Genomic DNA, 18,417 nt, shown 5'->3' with positions numbered 1-18,417 from the left:
AAATTCACTTATACTTTTTTATTTATTTATATATATATGTGTTTTTTCTTAAATATAAAGATACCGAAACCGTACCGTTACCGTGGCACAAAAACCGTCACACATTTTCCGACATTTACATGTCTCTCCCCGCGTGAGTCATCTGGCCCAAAAACCGTCATACATACATAACCGTGGGCCCACTGTACTGTTTCATCCCATATATGGTCATCTGCTCCATCCAATCCACTGTGCGTTTCTCCAAACAAAACCAATAAAATATAGTGTTTTTTATTGTAAATGTATTTATTTTATTTTTCGGCATTTACATGAAACAAATATCCCCGCGTGAGAGAGTCCCGGTGCGGTGTCCGTGTCTCCCACAAGCCTGCAGCATGGCAGCCAAGGTCGTAACTAATTTTTAAATTAGACCTTGTATGCTCAAATGCCATTGGCTATATAGGGTTGTACCCTACCCTAATTTTGTTAGTGGAATTTGATTCAGCTGTTCAATGCGAATAGTCGACAATTCGGCTGGGCGGAGGCACGGTAGACATAATAACAATTAATACAAAACAATACTGTACATTTATCGTGTATTTACACTACATCCGTCGGATTGGACCAGATGCTACGACCTGTGGTTCTGTAAACCCTCCCTCTCCTCTCACTCATTCACTGATATGCAGCGCTGAGTGCTACTTTATCATCCACACAGGTGTAACGCTGCATTGTGAGGTAAAATGGGAAGTGAGAGAGTTCTAATAAATCACAAAAATGTGACCGTAATGTTAACATATAAAATGTTAGATGCAACAATCGGCCGGTGAACGCAATTGGTCGGTTTTCACCGGCCAATCAGTGTCAAATATATATTCAGATTCTGTGCCGGTCAAATTTACAGCCCGATACTGCTCTCATGTGCTGTACTCGTATAAATACTCCAATACTCAAAAAAGAAAACGAAAGAAAGAAAATGTTGGCTGTTTGGAGGTACTACAAGATAAACAAAGAAGATTAGATCAATTATTTATCCTTCGCCTGACAATATTTTAACATTGTGCAGACTAAAAATAAGTAAGTAAATAACACTGTGCAGACTGCGTTTCTATGGCTGTCACAGCAGGGCTCCCCGCTCGTGAGGAAAAGTTTGACTTTTTTTGAGACTTGGTTCTTGACGAGTCACTCAGTAAAACCAGTCGTTGGATTTGTGTCACTTGGTTTAAGGAACAGTGAGGGAAGGGGAAGGGAACGAGAGTGAGAACAGTCGGCCATTTATTTTATTTGTTCATTGTTTTGTAATGATTGCAAATTATTTGCAAAGTACCATATAAATATAATATACATGTATATTTGCACTTAAAGTGAAATAGACTTTCATTTGAAGCTTGAACTGGACATTTCCATGTTAGTTATATGTTGGGTCCTACTAAAACTCAGTGAGAGTTCCAGGTTAAATTATAGTGAAACTAAGTGACAGTCCCATATTCTATTTTATTGGAACTCAGCGACATTTCCATGTTCTATTATTGTTCCATAGTAAATCATGAATAATAATAAACAGTGTCAAAATCAGCAATCTCACTATTGTGATAACTGAAAATTGCAGCATTAGTCCGTATGTGCAGCTGTCCAATCGTGTGAGTGTGATGATATCACAGGATGTATTTGTCATTGACGTACAGCAGATGGGAAATCGGAATCTGCAGATCAAAAAAAATCGTAAATGGGAATCGGCCAAGAAAATTGCAATGTGTGCATCTCTAGTTGGAAAACATGTTGGGTAACTTTACGAGATGATGCATTTCAAGGGCTATATCCTAATGATGTGAATTAGTATACTGTATATAGTTTGCTGTAGTAGCTCACATATGATGTGATTGGTCTTGTTATGAGAAGGCTACGGTGTGAATAACTGATGGTCATTTAGCTGCAGTAACTCAAACGCCATGGAGACTTCCTGTTACACTATTGTGGTACTCAAATATTTTATAAGGTGGACAGGTCTGAAAACGACTACAAACACGCTGTTTTTAGTTGTTTTGTTGGGAGGAACGGGGCACAGCGATCCGGGCGCACGGAGAGCCATGTTTATGTTTGTGGTATTCCTCATTGAAATGTTACCTCTGTGCATTTTGTAAGCTTCTATCTGTTTTATCCTGTTATTGTAATGCACACTGACCGACAGAAAAAACAAACAAAGGCAAGGCTGCTCAACTTCAAGAATCTCAGTCGACTGGTGGGTTTTCGACTGATGATTTGGCTAGTCGGCTTTCAGGGGGCAGCCCTAATTAGCTCACAGAAGCCTGAACTTGTGCTCAACACCATCAGCTCACATAACTTATGGCCTCAGGAGGGTGGCTCGACTCGCTGAAACAGAGCGTCAGCAACCCAATGGATTTAGAGGTATGTTAGAATGGCTCTAATGCATAATCTGAGTGGTATTTTCAGCAAAAAAATTCAAAATGTTTTGGGGACCTCAGAGACCTATATTAACTTGTGTATTAAGGAGCATTTAAAGCACTTTTAAATGTTTGCAGTAAATCATCCTGCGTATACTTTTGCACGGAGTCCTTTTAAACAGTGTGTGCTGTGAAAGTCCTTCAATTAAATCTGAGTCTCTATGAACCCTATCTTGAGATGGATATTTTTAATTGGAAGTTGCTGGAGGATAGCTTATTGAGTTAGACCATGTGTCTTTCCTGAACCTGTGCTATAGCCCTAATATTGGCAAATATCCGCCAGACTGTCGTGTCCTACAGTCTTTTGTAGACATCAAACGACTGCTTTAAACTCCTCCCAGCAAAGAACCATTTCCTACAGTCGTAATTGTAGAACTCAATTATAAGTTATTGTAATTGTAGGCTTTTAACATTAAGATTGAACCAAACACCTGATTTTTTTCTGAGCCTGAAAAGGGCCTCATTATGAAACATGAGCATGCTGTGAATTTCTGTGTAAAATGGTGGCAGATTCAAATTGCTGCAGGATGATCATGAATCCATTTATACCCGGGTAATTTATACCCGCTGTATAAGGCGTTTTTTTTTTTGGTTTTTTTTGTATACACTAAATGGAAAAATCCGCCCAAATGAGTTGAAAAATAAAAATTCAGATCTTAAAATATTTTTTTGCATTTACGAACTATTCCATTTGCTTCGATTCCAATTCCAGATATCCAAAATTTCTTATTTTTCATGAATGGCAACTTGGGAAAAAGTTTGAATCAGCGGCATGTGCCAAATGTTGCGATCTGTTTGGTGTCTGCGTGATTCTATCATATGGTATACTATTTTATTGACAAATATCCATCGTGTAACGCCCTGTTATCACTTTCATGGCACCAACCTTATTCTCATCAAATCGTTGGAATACCATTGAGTATCATGCATTCTCTGGCATTAAAATAAAAATGTTGACACCTAAGTAGCCTCTTAAAGTAAAAATACCGTGGGGTGGGGGCACAACAACAAAAAAAGGCAAGCTATACCGTATGTTAATGTTGGCAGACAGTTTGATGAAGGACACTTGGTAGCACAAAGCTGCATTATTGGACGCTCGGCCAGGGCTCACCAATTAAGACAGGAAATTGGAGTATTATAATAGTAACGCTAGTCTCTAATCCTGTTAGGTGGAAACCATGTCTGCTTGCATTACTCTTCCTTATTAGTCTTGAGACGATGTAAAAGGAAAGCAACATAAAATGGAGCAATTTTTGGGAGACCTTCTAGTTTGGCACAGAAAAAGGGGTAATTAGAGGATCTTTAAGCAAACAAAAGGCGCAGCCTTGGGACGGTAACAGAGAGTGACAGCCTATGATTAACACAAAGTCTTTTCCTTGGTGAGCAGAGACAATAGGTCTGGAGTGCGCGCTAAAAATGCGTCTCAAATTGCGGGAGATTTTTTCCCTTCCGCCCGAAAGGATTTAATATCCTGATATTGGGGAGATATCTTGAACGGGCCTTCTGTTGGGAATTAATGCAAGTTCTTCCATGACATTTTAGACGCAGTGTTATTGTGATGCACTTTTTAAAGAATGCAGAGCTGCAGATTTAGGCATTTACCTGGTGCCGTAATCCGGAGCGGCTCGCAATGAGTGTGGCGGCGGAATAAACTCAAATCCAATAAAGTTCAAAGCCGTCATGTCCCAGCAACAGTTACTTCAGTCTCACAAACACCAGTGAAAGAAACGCGTACATTAAGCCTCAGAGTAGCTCGATTTATTTCGTGGCTATTTTGTTTCTTGTTTTTCTTTTTTTTTCTTTTTCATTCCTATCATTTCATGCATCGCAGAATCTGCAAGAGCAGGGCTGGGTATCAAAATGGAATACTTCCATGGTATTGAATAAATGTTGTCAAAACATTTTGTGCTATTCAATGCAGAGATGTGTGGATTTTTTTGTCAAAGCGAGCAGCAGATGTTTTATCTGACCTTTAACTCTAAAACAGAATTTAGTCTTGTTTTAGAAAAAAAACAAAAAACAAAAAAAAACGGGGTCGAAGTTTCTGTAGTCGTACGCATATCGCACATTGTTGTTGTGTAGTGTTGGCATGTTGTTCTTTTCTTGTAAACAGTTCTTGACTAGAACAAGTTCTATGTCTGAAGTATCGGCAATGAAGTGTTTTCTCTGTCTTTAATGACTCCCGTCAAGGTTCTGTAGACAGTGGCATGGCTGGCAGGAACCAACGTCAACCAGAGAACATAGCGGTGGTGACTGTGGTGATTCAGGAAACAGAGGCTGTAGCGTGGCCAGCCAGCTTGTATATCCACTTAGTATGATGAATTAAAGAAACCAAGTCACAAGACCGCAAATGCGTCTGGAAAAACGTTCCCCTTTGTTCGAGCGATTTGATATTATGATCCCACCCAGCTAGGGCCGGTGTGACAGCCAGTTAGCCCCCCGACATCTCTGTTTTCATCACAAATTTGGGAAAGTTATGGTGTTAGTGGGGTGGGGGTCAGGGGGTCTCCACTGGCACAAAATGCATTATGGTGAATGAGGTAGACCTCTGAGCTTAAAGGGTCTGGCTAGTATAAGCTTTTTGGATTAGCATAACTGTACCAAACCCAGACAGACACAGACTGGGTGGTGGGGCGGTAGGTGGGGGGAGTTGTCGTCCCCCGCTCTTCCAGGGTAACAGATGGGACAGATTAAAGCCCCTACCCCAAACCCCTCTGTTTCTTGAAATCTCAACTTCAAAATAGTGGGTGTCAGCAAATACCCCTCCCCCTCCCCGAACCCTTCAGTCCCACCTCAGCAACAAGCGAGGCACCCAGCAGCCGTGCACACGATTAGGTCCCATGACTGGTCCCGAAGGTGGTCTCTCTCTCTCTCTCTCTCTCTCTCTCTCTCTCTCTCTCTCTCTCTCTCTCTCTCTCTCTCTCTCTCTCTCTCTCCGTGCCTCGTTCTGGATGTGAAGTCAGGAACCGGCCGAGAGTCGTGACGCTCCTAATCAGCTGTCCTGGACTGCCATGTCTTGTACGGTTCCCATGGGTTGCTGACAGTGGGAGACAGAGAGAGAGAGAGAGAGAGAGAGAGAGAGAGAGAGAGAGAGAGAGAGAGAGGAGGAGTTGTTTTTCAGTGGTGGGGAGGAGGAGGGTGCTTGCATTGAAGGCCAGTTGGGGAAGTGTTTCCTTTTTTTTTTTTTTTTTTGTGTGTGTGTGGGGGGGGGGGGGGGGGGGTAGAGATTAGCAAATAACTGGGCCATGGGTAAACACTCAGTGGTGCCTGCCGTCATCCAATGAACAGGCTCAAAGAGGAAAACTACTCTCCAGCCTTTTGATAGCCCCCCCCCCAAATCTGTCTTGCTCCGCTGGCCCTGCTCGCGCACCCTGACCCACAATCCAACACTGCAGCGGGAGCCAAGATCGCTCCAGCGCACAGTACTGGGGCCAATAAGAGACTAGCTCGGGGACTGGCGTCCGACCACAATTGGTGCTAATGTGTTTAAAGAACCAACCGAAGGCCAAGCGAAGCACTGCACAGACCAATGACAACTGAATGCTGGGAGCCCCCCGCTGGCCCAATCACCAGATACCAAAACCTCGTTAAACATGTTTGCCGCTGCACGGGCCTGCGCTCACACCCGCGCTCTGCTTTGCAGACTCTATTCGCTGTCCTGTCTCCACTGGGCTCCCAGTTGTCACCAAAACCAATCAAAGGTTTTAAGACGCTGGTCTGCCCGGTCTCCCTTTTGTAGACAGTAGAGAAAAGAAAGAAAGGAGTGAGTGTGTGAGTGTGTGAGTGTGTGAGTGTGTGAGTGTGTGTGTGTGAGTGTGTGTGTGAGTGTGTGTGTGAGTGTGTGTGTGAGTGTGTGTGTGTGCGTGTGTGTGTGTGTGTGCAGGAATTCCTAAAAAAACATACTTTTTAAATTTTTTTATTTCTGATTTAGTTTTATCATGTCTGTTTAGTAGTTTAATTAAATAGTAGTATTGTCTTGTACCTGTAGTTGCTCTGTGCTAAAAGTTACTCTGCAGGCTTTAAACCAGGTTGTCCATGACTACTTTAAAGCCTTAGGGGAACATTGGCACGTTTCCAGGCCTGGAGCTTTTGGGGGTGGGGAATGATGTTGAGCTACCATGGTGCCATCAGATTTTACCTGCTATGTGTTGACATTGTAATTCCCACTGCTTTACTACAAACACGACGTGTGGTTTTCACCACCATGCCAGATTTTATTGAGGCAGAGCAAATTAGAACGGCCCCATTTCTCCCTTTTAGCCAATAGGGTTTTTAAAATCAGTTTCTATTTAAAAAAAGCAAATAGAAAATCTGAATAATCTGAAATGTCAGTGTTCGGAATGCCCTAATGTGTTTTTGATTTTATCTTTGTCATTTATTTTATAGCTTTCCATTGTGGTATAAATATCTGGTTGTAATATTATCTGTCCTGTCTAATGGGGGTCTACTGAGATATGATACTACATTGATTTCTTCCTCTAACTGTTGTCGAGACTCTTTCCGTCCTTCAGCCCGTTAATGTGCTTTAGCATTCCACGGCCCAGCCTTTATTCCGTGTTGTTCCTTTTCTTATAGACAGATATTTTTTAGGTTAGTAAAAGCAGAGTTATTTCCTCCAGCTTTGTGTCTTCAGCTATCCAATTGTTTGTTGTTGTTCTTCTTCATTTCCTGTGTATCCTCTTTATATACTGCAGTGAACAGAAATTCCCCACATTGGTGACTAAAATCGGTGTGGTCAAAAATCAAACTCCCAGGTTTTGGCCAGGAAATGCCTGCAGGAAAATAGCCTATTTAACATGGCCATTGTGCTTTTATGTGGTCTCTGGGCTGTACAGATGGAGTGATAAGAACCAATAGTTTCCCCATGTATTCTGAGAGACATGAAGGTAGTAATGAGCGTACGCCTGCAAAGGGTCATGTTATGTGTCTTGAGCTTTTATTTCTTGAGCTTGCTTTTTTTTGGGGACCATCTTGATATCTCTTGGTCTTTATCATGTTCAAAAGTAACTTTTATTTTTCCAAGACATACAGTGTATGTGTACGTGCCCGTATGTGTGTGCCTCGATATCGGCGTGTGCAGGGCTCTTGTTGCTCTGAACACAAGGTCACGTTGAAGATCTTTTGTGCTTCTTCAGTGGAGAGACACTTCGACACGGCGGCAGACGTGATGTCCGGCGCTTCTCCCGTGTTCCAAAGCCGCTTCGCTTTAGTGCGAGTGGGCGCCGCGCACATGCGGCCCCGCTGGGAATCGAACCTCTTAACCTCGCCGATGTGTGCGCCATGCGCTCCCGTGTCGAGCTACGCTGGACGGCAGATAATTGAAATTCAAACAACTCTGTCCGGCGAGCCGAGGCTCGGTGAGGTGCTTAACTCCCAGTTTGACCCTCGTCTCCCACTCGCCGTGTACAGTATCACTCCCCTGAGCCCTGGGCTGCTGCAGAAGCGGTAGGCCGGGAAGGCCCCGCGGGAACGGGGCCCCAAGGCCGACAGCAGGCCGGGGCTGCCGCTTTTATATCTTGGTGGGAGGAGAGAAGGGAAAGGGGGGGGGGGGGTCGGAGGAGAGTTGGCACGGTGCCCAGCTGAGCAAACCACCACACAGCGTCACCCTCTGCCCACGCAGGCTCGCTTGACCTTGGACAAGGCACGGACAGGGGAGCCTCACCTCCGCAACCTCCTCCACCCCGTATCTTTCCCAATTCTCTTGTGTAGAGCAAGGAAGGAGGGGGGGCACACTATGGTGGCATTTCTTTTATCAGCGACTTGCACACGACTGCAGCTATGTACACAAATTCATCCTGACGCTGGCCCCGGAAGTTTCCCACATATAAACATTGAGTGGTTGTTATAATAAAAATTCAAATTACGAGCGGAAATAAACTTTCCTTTAAATTACGATTTACTAGAAACTGTCTACATGGAGGTTGACACACGGCATACAAACAAGCCAAAAAATACACAGTTTAGTACAAGTATAAAAAGGCACTAACCCAAACGTGTGTAGTTCCCCCCTGGCCACCTTGCAACTGGACTGTTTCACAACTGGCCTGATTCCTCCCCTCCCTGGGTGTTTGGAGCTGAATTGCACATTACATTCGCACGAGGAGCCTCTGTTAGGGTGGTTACGATCATGACATTTTAGCTGGTTATTAATTGTCAAACAAATGATTATGATTAACAATTGAATTGTCTTGATCATTTGATGTTGCTTTCAGAGTATATGCCCATAAAAGTGTAAACATTTGGATAGACAGTTAATTTTCAAATTCGACAGGTGGACATGTGCAAAATTTGCATTCTGTCTAAGATAATGCTTTATTTATCCCCACAGGGAAACTCTGGATTTATTTGTTGAGATTTTTTTCTCATGTTGGATTAAAATTCCCCTTAAATCAGTTTCACAAAATAATTGTGATTACCTCAAATAATTGGGACCAGGCAATTATATCAGGATTTGTGACAGCGAAATGTCAGTTGAAATCAGCTTCCTGCATGGTGTACCAGCATAGTGGAACATCCATGCTGGAAGTAAGAATCAACCGTAAGTTGGAATTTGGTTCTCAGGATTTGATTTGGCTGATGTCCTGGAGTCCTAATGTCCAGCCGCACGGAAGTTTGGAAAGTATACCAGCCGACCCACTCCTACTTCTGCTTTATCAACAACAACTAAATACATCGCAACTAAATACACAAAGGACAGTTTAGGGTGAACAGAGTGCACTTTCCCCCATAAAGTGGGATTTAAGCAATTCCACGACTGGAATAGTATTCAGTCTGGCCCAGACTTTTACATTGGGCTACCAAAAATTCTACTCAGCAAAATCCTACATTTTAGAAAGATTGAAGGGAAGACTGAAATTGTTTTTCTCTCTCCTCTGCCTTAGGTGTGCAACGAATAATCGACGTAGTCGAGAAAAATCAATGACCAAATTAGATGCCAACAAATTATCGATTAGTTTGGGACATAATTGCGTGTGCTTTTGGCGCTGACTCTGAATGCTCTGGAGCGAAGTGAACAATGGCGCTATGGCAACACCTTCACGACCAAAAACCTCCAAAGTGTGGGAGCCTTTCACTGTTAACTTGGCCAAAAACTGCAGTGTTTGCCACACAGAGACTTTACTTGGGTGGGCCGCCCAGGTATATTAATGGCCACCAAAGTATGTTTGGCCACCCATTTTAGCATTTTTATCTTTTCTTATTTGTCCAAGAGAACAACTCCATTGATTAACGACCGTAGTTGACTCTGTCAACTACCGTAGTTAAATGCTGACACAGCTCTCTGGTTAGAAAGTTTATATCTGATTGAGAGACAGCGGGAAGTGATGCTGTGTTTACGGTCTCGGAAAACTGTAAGTGATGCTGCATTCACCGGAAGTCAGAAAACGAACTCACCCTCTTGTTTATTTCTTTTAAAGGGGGCCTATTATGCTCCTTTTTACACCTGTTAATAAAGGTCTCTGAGGTCCCCAAAACATGTTTTTGAAGTCTTTTGCTGAAAATACCACTCAGATTATGCTATTTAGCCATTGTGACATGCCTCTAAACCCAGATTGTTCCAAAACGGGCTGTTTCAGTGTGTGTAGCTTTAATTGTGATTTAACAGCCATCCCCTAATTCTGAGGCAATAGGCGTTTTCGCAAAGAACAGTTGTGGGGACTCCTTGAGGGGAACTAGGAACTGGGAAGGTCCCCCGAGAACTAGACACCTTCAAGGGCTTTTTTTTTTCTGGTTGCATTCGCACCGCACTGGAACTCTGAAGTGACGTCCGCCCCTGGGGTTTCAGCATGAGTTCCGTGTTGCACTGACTCTGTAACTTTCTCTTATTTCACCTTATCGGTCTGCTAAAATCTGTTTGTGAACAAATTTGAGGTGAGAAATAAGCAATTCAGTTGCTGAATCTTCACTCATATTCAATCTACAAGATGTCATTTAATAGTTTGCGCCGATTTTAGTACACTAAAATCTGTTTCTGGCTGAATCTCGACTCTTATTAGATCTACAAGGCCTATTTTAAAAGTTTGTTCCGACCTTGGTGGCCGGAAGAAATCCGTGACTAGCTGATGTCAGCTCGTGCAGAGAGTAGAAACCTTTGAAAACCGAGCGTTCAGAAGCCTGAGCGTTTTGCTCACAGCGATTATTTTGTCATTAGTTTACCTGAATATTTGACACTTTGTCCACGTCTCATACGAACATTCGACATTGTAACATTCTGTATATGACAGAAAATATGGAAAAACATGATAGATGGATTAAGATGGATTGTTTGGTTTATTTGTTTAAGTGGAAACTTGCTGTAGTTTTGTTCTATTTTATTGCTGCGCCTTTGCTTATCCTTGGTTTTCAATTTTGACAGAACAAATGGAATTTTTATTTGTCCCGTTTATCAGCAAAAAAGTGAGTTGAGACATATTGTCTATATTGTTAATTATCACATGCCGAAAACGACCTAAAGCTAAATTTAAAAGCTCATAGCTAAATGAGATCCATTGGGTAATTGTGCGATTCATAATCCCAATAATCAATAGATTAAACGACGATCAAAAGTCGTTAGTTGCTGCCCTACTCTGCACACACTTCCACGCCGTAGCCTTATGTTAAAATGTCCATGTGCATGCCGCTCCCGTTTTGTTTTCTCAATGCATATTTATACATGTATGGATGCATATTTCATGAATACATTTCTTTCCGCAGCGGCACAGGGCGAGGAGAGGGAGTGCGCCTTCACGGACCAGCTGCAACAGTGGGAGGTGGAGCGGGTGGCGGGTGGCGAGGACCCCGTCTCCCCTGAGAACACCACCATCCGTTGTGCCAAGGGAGGCCACTGTTTCGGCCTGTGGGAGAAGAGTCTGCCGGGAGACGTCCGTCTGGTCAAACAAGGTACCGGCGTAAATTGTTCCTGCTGGTAAATGGGGGGAAATGTTATTCTTGGTTATGGATAGGGTTGCTGTTTTTGAACTCAGGCCTTATTAAAACATTGGTTCTTTGTATCAGAATTTGCTGAACGCAAAAACTTGCCACTCTGCTTCACATTTCAGCCTTAAAAAATGTAGAATTTGTTTGATTTAAAAGACTAGAAACAGGAAATTGTGTCACTTCCTCCTGGGAACCTGCTGTAGCCAATGTTGCACTCTGAATATATGGCGCAATTGAAAAAAGTTTATTTTTAATAAAAATGTGATACAATATTCAAAGCATGTTTAAAAAATACACCAAAAAATGTGGGTATATCTTGCAAGCTTCCCATTTGCAGCAAAGTGTTACGTTTCTTAATAGTTGTATGTGCGGAGAGGTTGTGCAATGCATTAAGCTAACCAATATTTCAATAAGGTCTAGGTTGGGGAAAAATAGCAAATCTATCCTTAAACATGAAATTCCAAATGGCGATCGCCGGGGGGCATTGATCGCCAATAGATGCACGCATCAGAACGTGATGGAATGTGACAAATACGGTCTCCCTGTTACAGAAGTGCAGGATTTATTATTATCAAGTAAAGAATTTACACAAAAACATCTAGTTTTTACTAAATTAAGTCCCATGGCAATGGGGAGATCCCAACAGCGAGGGACGCACAGGTATTTTTATTTTTTTAATGGGGCAGAACAGGACAGCTCAGTTGGGTTTAAAAAATGTTGTTTCATACATGTAGGAAACAAACAAAAAGGGAGCTGGTGCGTACTGCTGTCTGGAGGAGAAATAAAAAAAAAATAAATAAAAAAAAACTCTTTTCCAATTCTCTGAGTTAGGTTTATATTTTTCATTTTCCATACAAGTAAGAAACTCAGGAAACAAAATAAATCGAAATCTTTCTTATATGAGATTATATTATATATTGTTGTATTTTGCTGCTCCTCTGTTTGCCCAGAGCGGCAAAATACCTAGAACCGGAGCTGGGGGTCGATGTACCTTCTCTTTAGTCTTTTTTTGTTTTGATCACCTGCCCCTTTTAAAGTCTTTGCATGGGACTGTAGAGCGGGGAAGTGAGATGCGATCACCAGTGGTTACTCGACAGCTCTGAGCGGAGAGGGCGAGAGCCTCGGCCCCCTCTCTCCCTCCCCACTCCAGTTTCAGAACATGGTACACTGCACGTACACCCTTTCAATGCTCCGATTTTTCCTGGCGGATTAAAAATAAATAAATCGTCTGTCACCAATCCCAATCGCGGTCGATGGAGTCGATCGTAAATCTGTCCAAGCCTGGATAGTAAGAGTTAAGCTATACATAGAATAATACTGTTGTCTGCTTTCATGTGGGCGACACCGCCTCTGTGCGCCTTAATGCATATGGATTTGCTGAAATATTCATTACCGAGTGCATTCCTCACAAAATATTTCTCTGGGAAAAAAAACTGCCACCTTTTCAATCCATAGATTTACATTACAATTTGAAAACAAACTGCACACCGAAGCTGGGAGAAGGTTTTGATGTAAGGACAGGGAAAAACCGTGCTTGCATTTAAAGAATATACTTTGCAGCGGGGCAATGTGTCCTTATAATATCGATGTCATGATATGAGACTAGATATCGTCTGGCATTATGGTTATTGTGATATAGATAAACGTCAAGGAGCTTCATGGTAAAGTAATGCAGTTTTCTGAACCTTCATAGACTGTTCTCATCAACGGTCATAATATCGACATTGCTAATGATTGCTCATCTGTTCTCCTCCTCGGCTCCACCCGCCGTTTGTCCGCCCGCCAGGATGCTGGACCCACCTGGGCGACCAGCAGGAGTGCCGCGACGACCGCTGCGTGGTTACCAACCTCCCCCCGCAGATTCAGAACGGGACGTACCACTTCTGCTGCTGCGGCAGCGACATGTGCAATCTCAACTTCACCGAGGACTTCCCCCCACCCAGCCCCACCACCGCCCAGCCGCTCAGTAAGGGACCCCACACACACACACACACACACACACACATAAACACACACACACACACACACACACACACACACACACACACAAAATGCACACTCGACAACTCTGACGTGCATGAAACGCATCTACCAACGCAGATGGACATGCATGGACACATGCACACTCACACACTAAAGGTGGAGGTACACTCAATAAGAACTAAGTAACAGCTCTTTACTACATCTTTATATGCCATTCCAGTTGCCGGAAACAGAAAAAAGCAGAGCAAAACAACAGCCGTTGTGAAACGAATGCGAGAGGAGTTGGCGGTGGATTGGCTTTACATGAATTGCCTTGTTGTCGGAAAGTGCTATATAAATAAACTAGCCTTGCACGCCTCTCCTTACATAAAGAAGAGAAAAATAACAAATAGTGAAATCAAACTCAAACAACGTGTTACACAATGTCATTTATTGACAGCAGATAGAAAACATGCTCCGAATGTTGCGGCTCCGGAATAAAACAATTGACCCGGAAAAGGCGGAGATTGACCCAGATAGAGAGGTTGAAGTCCGTCCCCTGCCATGACGCAATGCCATTTTGGAAAAATCGCGACAAGGGGAAGCTATCAGAGCAAGAAACGGACAAATTTGGCCTCTGGGGCTTGCGCGGAGAACACCGCAAGAACCCATATCACCGCGTCAGTTTGTTCGGTCAAAAACTTCTCTCCTTCTTTTTAGCTATGCATCCACCTAAACTCGCACACATTTACACTTTACATTTTGCATCATCAATTCAAGGCTATATTGATTCCTCACACAGCCCAGCGATGTATGAAGGGAAAAGGGTTAGAAGGTTATAGGGACAGTCGTCATGGGTCTCACACAAGTCTCAACCAAGGCCTTATGAAATGATTGGTTCCTATCATGTATAACTGTTCACAGTGCAGCCTCCCTGAACACTTTACCACTTCTCACTGTGCTTCAATGCAGTTCGATGGGGCAAATGTATATAAGCCTGTTTATTCTCCTTTTGGAAAACTTAAAGCGATCACAATATTGTCACCGTCTCTGTATGTTGTACCCCGCTTTTCTGTGTTTTATTGACTCTTTCACACTGAGGGCCGCAAATCAACTCTTTTAACCGTATCGTCTGTAAAGTAAAAGACTAGAAACAGGCAGTTGTGTCGCTTCCTCCTGACAACCTGCGGCAGCCGACATTACTCTCTGGATGCATTTTTTTGTATATGTACCTGAAAACCAATTAAAGTCCACATACTGCTTGAACAGTGAGGCCTTGGGTTCCTTTCACAAAAGGAAAATTACATTTATTTTTGTGAACAGATCTTCATATTTCATGGCAAACCAATTCTTTCGGTGTATGTTTTATTTAAAGCTGCTTCTCGTTCTCTTTTTAAAACGTTCGGTACTTCATATGTGGTCCTGATGAAACATGAAATAGAAGGATCGTAAAAGTGAACTAAACAATTTATTTCAAATTGGCGTCAAGCCAATGTAGTCTGACACGGTAATATTTGAATCAAATAGTATTCATATGCAGTAATGTGGGTTTTGACGCTCGGGGAGACGAAATTGTAGGAAAAAACAAAAGGGGATGTTGAAGTGTTAAAAAACAAAAAACACAAGCCTCATAGTTGCCAGATATGCGTGACTGGCGCGATACACAGCTGGTTTAAATTACATTGTCGACGAAGCTTATCAACTCCAGCGCATGTCTGTTAAACATAAAAAACGAAAAGAAAAAAAATCCAAAATAGGTCCAGAGAAAATCCAGGTTTATGGACACCGTTGCACATTTATATTCAGCACCATTTCACCGCTTGCTTTGAAATGCGCTCACAGCAAAGCCAATATTTGGCAGATAGAGAGGTTTGTAGAGGCAGAAAAAAACAAGCGGTTTTTGTTCAGACGCCAGAGTGTACACGTTTTTTTAACTATATATTTTTTAAACATCTCGCTCTAAATGAGTCAAACTGTCACTTAACCGAAAGAGCACGTTGTTGTGTTTTATCCCTTTCCTGCCGTCGCCTTTTCACCCACAATTCCACATTTGGAGCCATTCCAGTGGCATTGTTAAATGTGCAAATAATCTGTGATCTGCTCACCAGATCTCTGCCTCAGGTGTTTTCTTTGGCTAATTAATCCAAGAGAAATGGAGAAATGTTGCGGAAGGTGGGGGGGGGGGATAAAGACAGACTTTGTGAAGCTTTTCCCCGCAAAGCGCTCCGGTTGAAAGGAGGTCGGGCAAGAAAAAGGATGTTTTGAAGCTACCGGAGGGATCCTCAACATACCTACTTGTGGCTTCCACCCCCGCTCCCTCCACCCATCCCCCCCCCCCCCTACTCCACTCTCAGACTCCGAAATGCGCCACCTGATGACCGTTCATTATGAGCCATGACGAGATGCAAATTGGATCGCATTTATCTGTAGATAAGCCCCACAGCGCCGCTCTCCCAGGCTCCTCGCCGAGGCCCACTGCAGAGTTATATTTCCCAGGGAGAAGGCCGTGAGAGTGAAGGATTTTCGTGAGAAGCACCGCTCCCCTTTTGCAATCTTTTGCCAATCCACCTTGTTCTCTTTTAGTGTCATTACTTTTCCAAGTCGTTCGGGAGATGGATTGAACACAGTTTGTTTTCCCGTAAATAACAAGAAGATGGTTTAGGAACGTTTGAGTGGTTAACTGCCAAGGTGCATGCATGCCCAGACAAAGTGTCTCTCTCGCTCGCTCTCTCTCTCGCTCGCTCTCTCTCTCTCGCAGTAGCTTCTAAAGTTTGCAATTTTGTTTAATCCATTGAAGATCACAACATTATACTGTATATAAGTTGAATGTGAAAGTAAATATATCCCAACATAACATCACTGTTATGGTTCACTGGTTCATGTTGCATATCGATCCACAATAAGCACATTGCTGCTTGCATATTTCTCTCTTTTTTTGGGCCTCATCCTGTAATCGTGTGAGATGCTCCCATAAAGTACACTTTTTCCGGGGCATTAATCTTGAATGAGAAAATAGTCTAACCCCATTGGACATGGTCCTGAAATGTAGTTCAGATGCTCGTGTTTCGGCTCAATTACTTGATGTCATGTTTGGGAAAGCGACGCCCACAGATAAAAAGCTGTGTTTTTGGCGGGTCATTTATGATTTGATGTTGTTTTATTATCTTGATGGACAAATGGCTCAACCATTAGACCTCCAGACCTCGTAGTACTGCATCATGGCCTCCTGGATGAGGATGCTTTGGTTTTTCCTTTTCCTCACCATGTAGCTTTGCACCGGCTTTGGCTGAGTGAGGCGCATGAGTGCCGTGCGTCGGCATCTTAAGTAGTAGGAGCGCTGGAGACGAGTGTTGGTCTCCCTCAGCGGCATGGGGCCGCGCGCGCGTGTGTGTGTGTGTGTCCCTGGGAGGGCTTTGGTTTGTTCCTGTTGTTGTATATGTGTATTTCTGTTGCCGTGTGCAACCGATCTCTTCCTGTGAAACCGTGTCTTCCTGATATTGAACCCACTAACCTCGCTGGTTGATTCCTTGTCGTGTGTGTGTGTGTGTGTGTGTGTGTGTGTGTGTGTGTGTGTGTGTGTGTGTGTGTGTGTGTGTGTGTGTGTGTGTGTGTGTGTGTGTGTGTCTGTGTCTGTGTGTCTGTGTGTGTGTTGCATGCTCATGGCAGTTTGTCAGTCAAGGTTGCCCCGGTCTCGCCTAAGCCATCAATTATTTATGGTGCCCTTTTTCACGGCATTGCCGCGGCAACAGCAGCATATTTACCACTGTAGAGCATGATGGGAGGGGCCTGCTGGTTTTCTGTGCAGTCACGCTGGTTTTCCTCCTGCCTCGTGAAAGAGCCACATTGCGTGTGTGTGTGTTTCACTTGGAAACTGTGAGATTACAAAATAATGTAACTTTGTTCAAGTACTTACTTTTTTCTGTGTATACCACAGCTTTCAGCCCTTGCACAGGCTTCAAAGTGTGTGTGTGTGTGTGTGTGTGTGTGTGTGTGTGTGTGTGTGTGTGTGTGTGTCTCTCACCAGTCAGCCCGTTGCTAATGCACACGAATGTTCCTATTTTATTTTGAATAATGTCAATTATTTTGGATACCGCAGCTGTCGTGTAAACACCATATTCGTCATATCTGATCCGAGTAAGGCCTGTCGGAGGATGTCAAAGGTCAGATATTCACACCACGAGCATTTCAGCCGGAGACGGCTGAACCAGATGAAAGAGCAGAATATTTTTCAAATTCTCAGCTGGTGAAAGTCCAAACGGTGACGTTTGTAGGAAAGTTTCCACGGGGAACGTTCAATCCCAGTGAGATTCTGTGGAGTGTTTGGACCGATGAATGAGCCGTGTTGGTTGAAGGAATACACTTTAAAAAACATCATTCAAAACACCATCTTCCCCTGGTTATTCGCCTTATCCTGACGAGTGTGTGCGTGTAAACACTCCACCTCCACAAGGCTGCTCGGCCGAGCGACACACACAACGGGTTGTGCACACTCCCTCTCTGTGTAGTCCACTTTAAATCCTCCCTCTCTCTCTCTCTCTCTCTCTCCTCCCCACTTCAGTCTGTTTACTGTGGTTGTTTGCCTCAATAGATTGCCCCCATCTTCTTCTGTTCAGCTTGCATGAAACACACGCTCACATGCTGGGAGATATTTACATTTGCTGTTTGCTCACGTATCGTCAGCTCATTTGGTTGCGTCCACGCGGCGTTCCATTGTTCATCTGCTCTTCGGTCACAACAAATAATCAACGCACGTGACGTGGGCTCCGTTTTTTTAATCAAGTGGAAACGTCAGCGTGTAGCTCTATGCTCCCGCAGACCGCAGTGCAGTTGCCTCTTTCTCTCTCTCTCTCTCTCTCTCTCTCTCTTTTTATATATATATATATATATATATATATATATATATATATATATATATATGCGCTCCAGTCTGTCAGAGCACTCATTGTTACAAAGACAAAAAACCTTGAATATGAAAGTGAACGTGCCCAAAGAACAAATACTGATTCTAGTCGTCCACAAAAAACGAATAGCTCGCTCTAATAAACGGATAAATATTCTGGAGTTTGGTTTCGTCAGTATCACGCAGCCCTACCTGCCGCGT

At 43.3% G+C, this 18,417-nt stretch overlaps 1 protein-coding gene across 1 annotated transcript in view; it reads left to right on the top strand.

The window, feature by feature from the left end:
* LOC307244755 (bone morphogenetic protein receptor type-2-like) overlaps positions 1-18,417 on the top strand; it is a 58,874-nt gene that overhangs the window by 11,634 nt on the left and 28,823 nt on the right. The window contains exons 2-3 of the mRNA XM_080020059.1: positions 11,133-11,318; positions 13,141-13,320. Of these exons, the coding sequence (XP_079876185.1) occupies positions 11,133-11,318; positions 13,141-13,320 (366 nt within the window). The remainder of the gene's footprint in view (positions 1-11,132; positions 11,319-13,140; positions 13,321-18,417) is intronic.

Source organism: Zeus faber (genome assembly GCF_960531495.2).
Source record: "Zeus faber genome assembly, chromosome: 2".
Lineage (NCBI taxonomy): Eukaryota > Metazoa > Chordata > Actinopteri > Zeiformes > Zeidae > Zeus > Zeus faber.
This window is presented reverse-complemented; position numbering and strand designations above follow the sequence as displayed.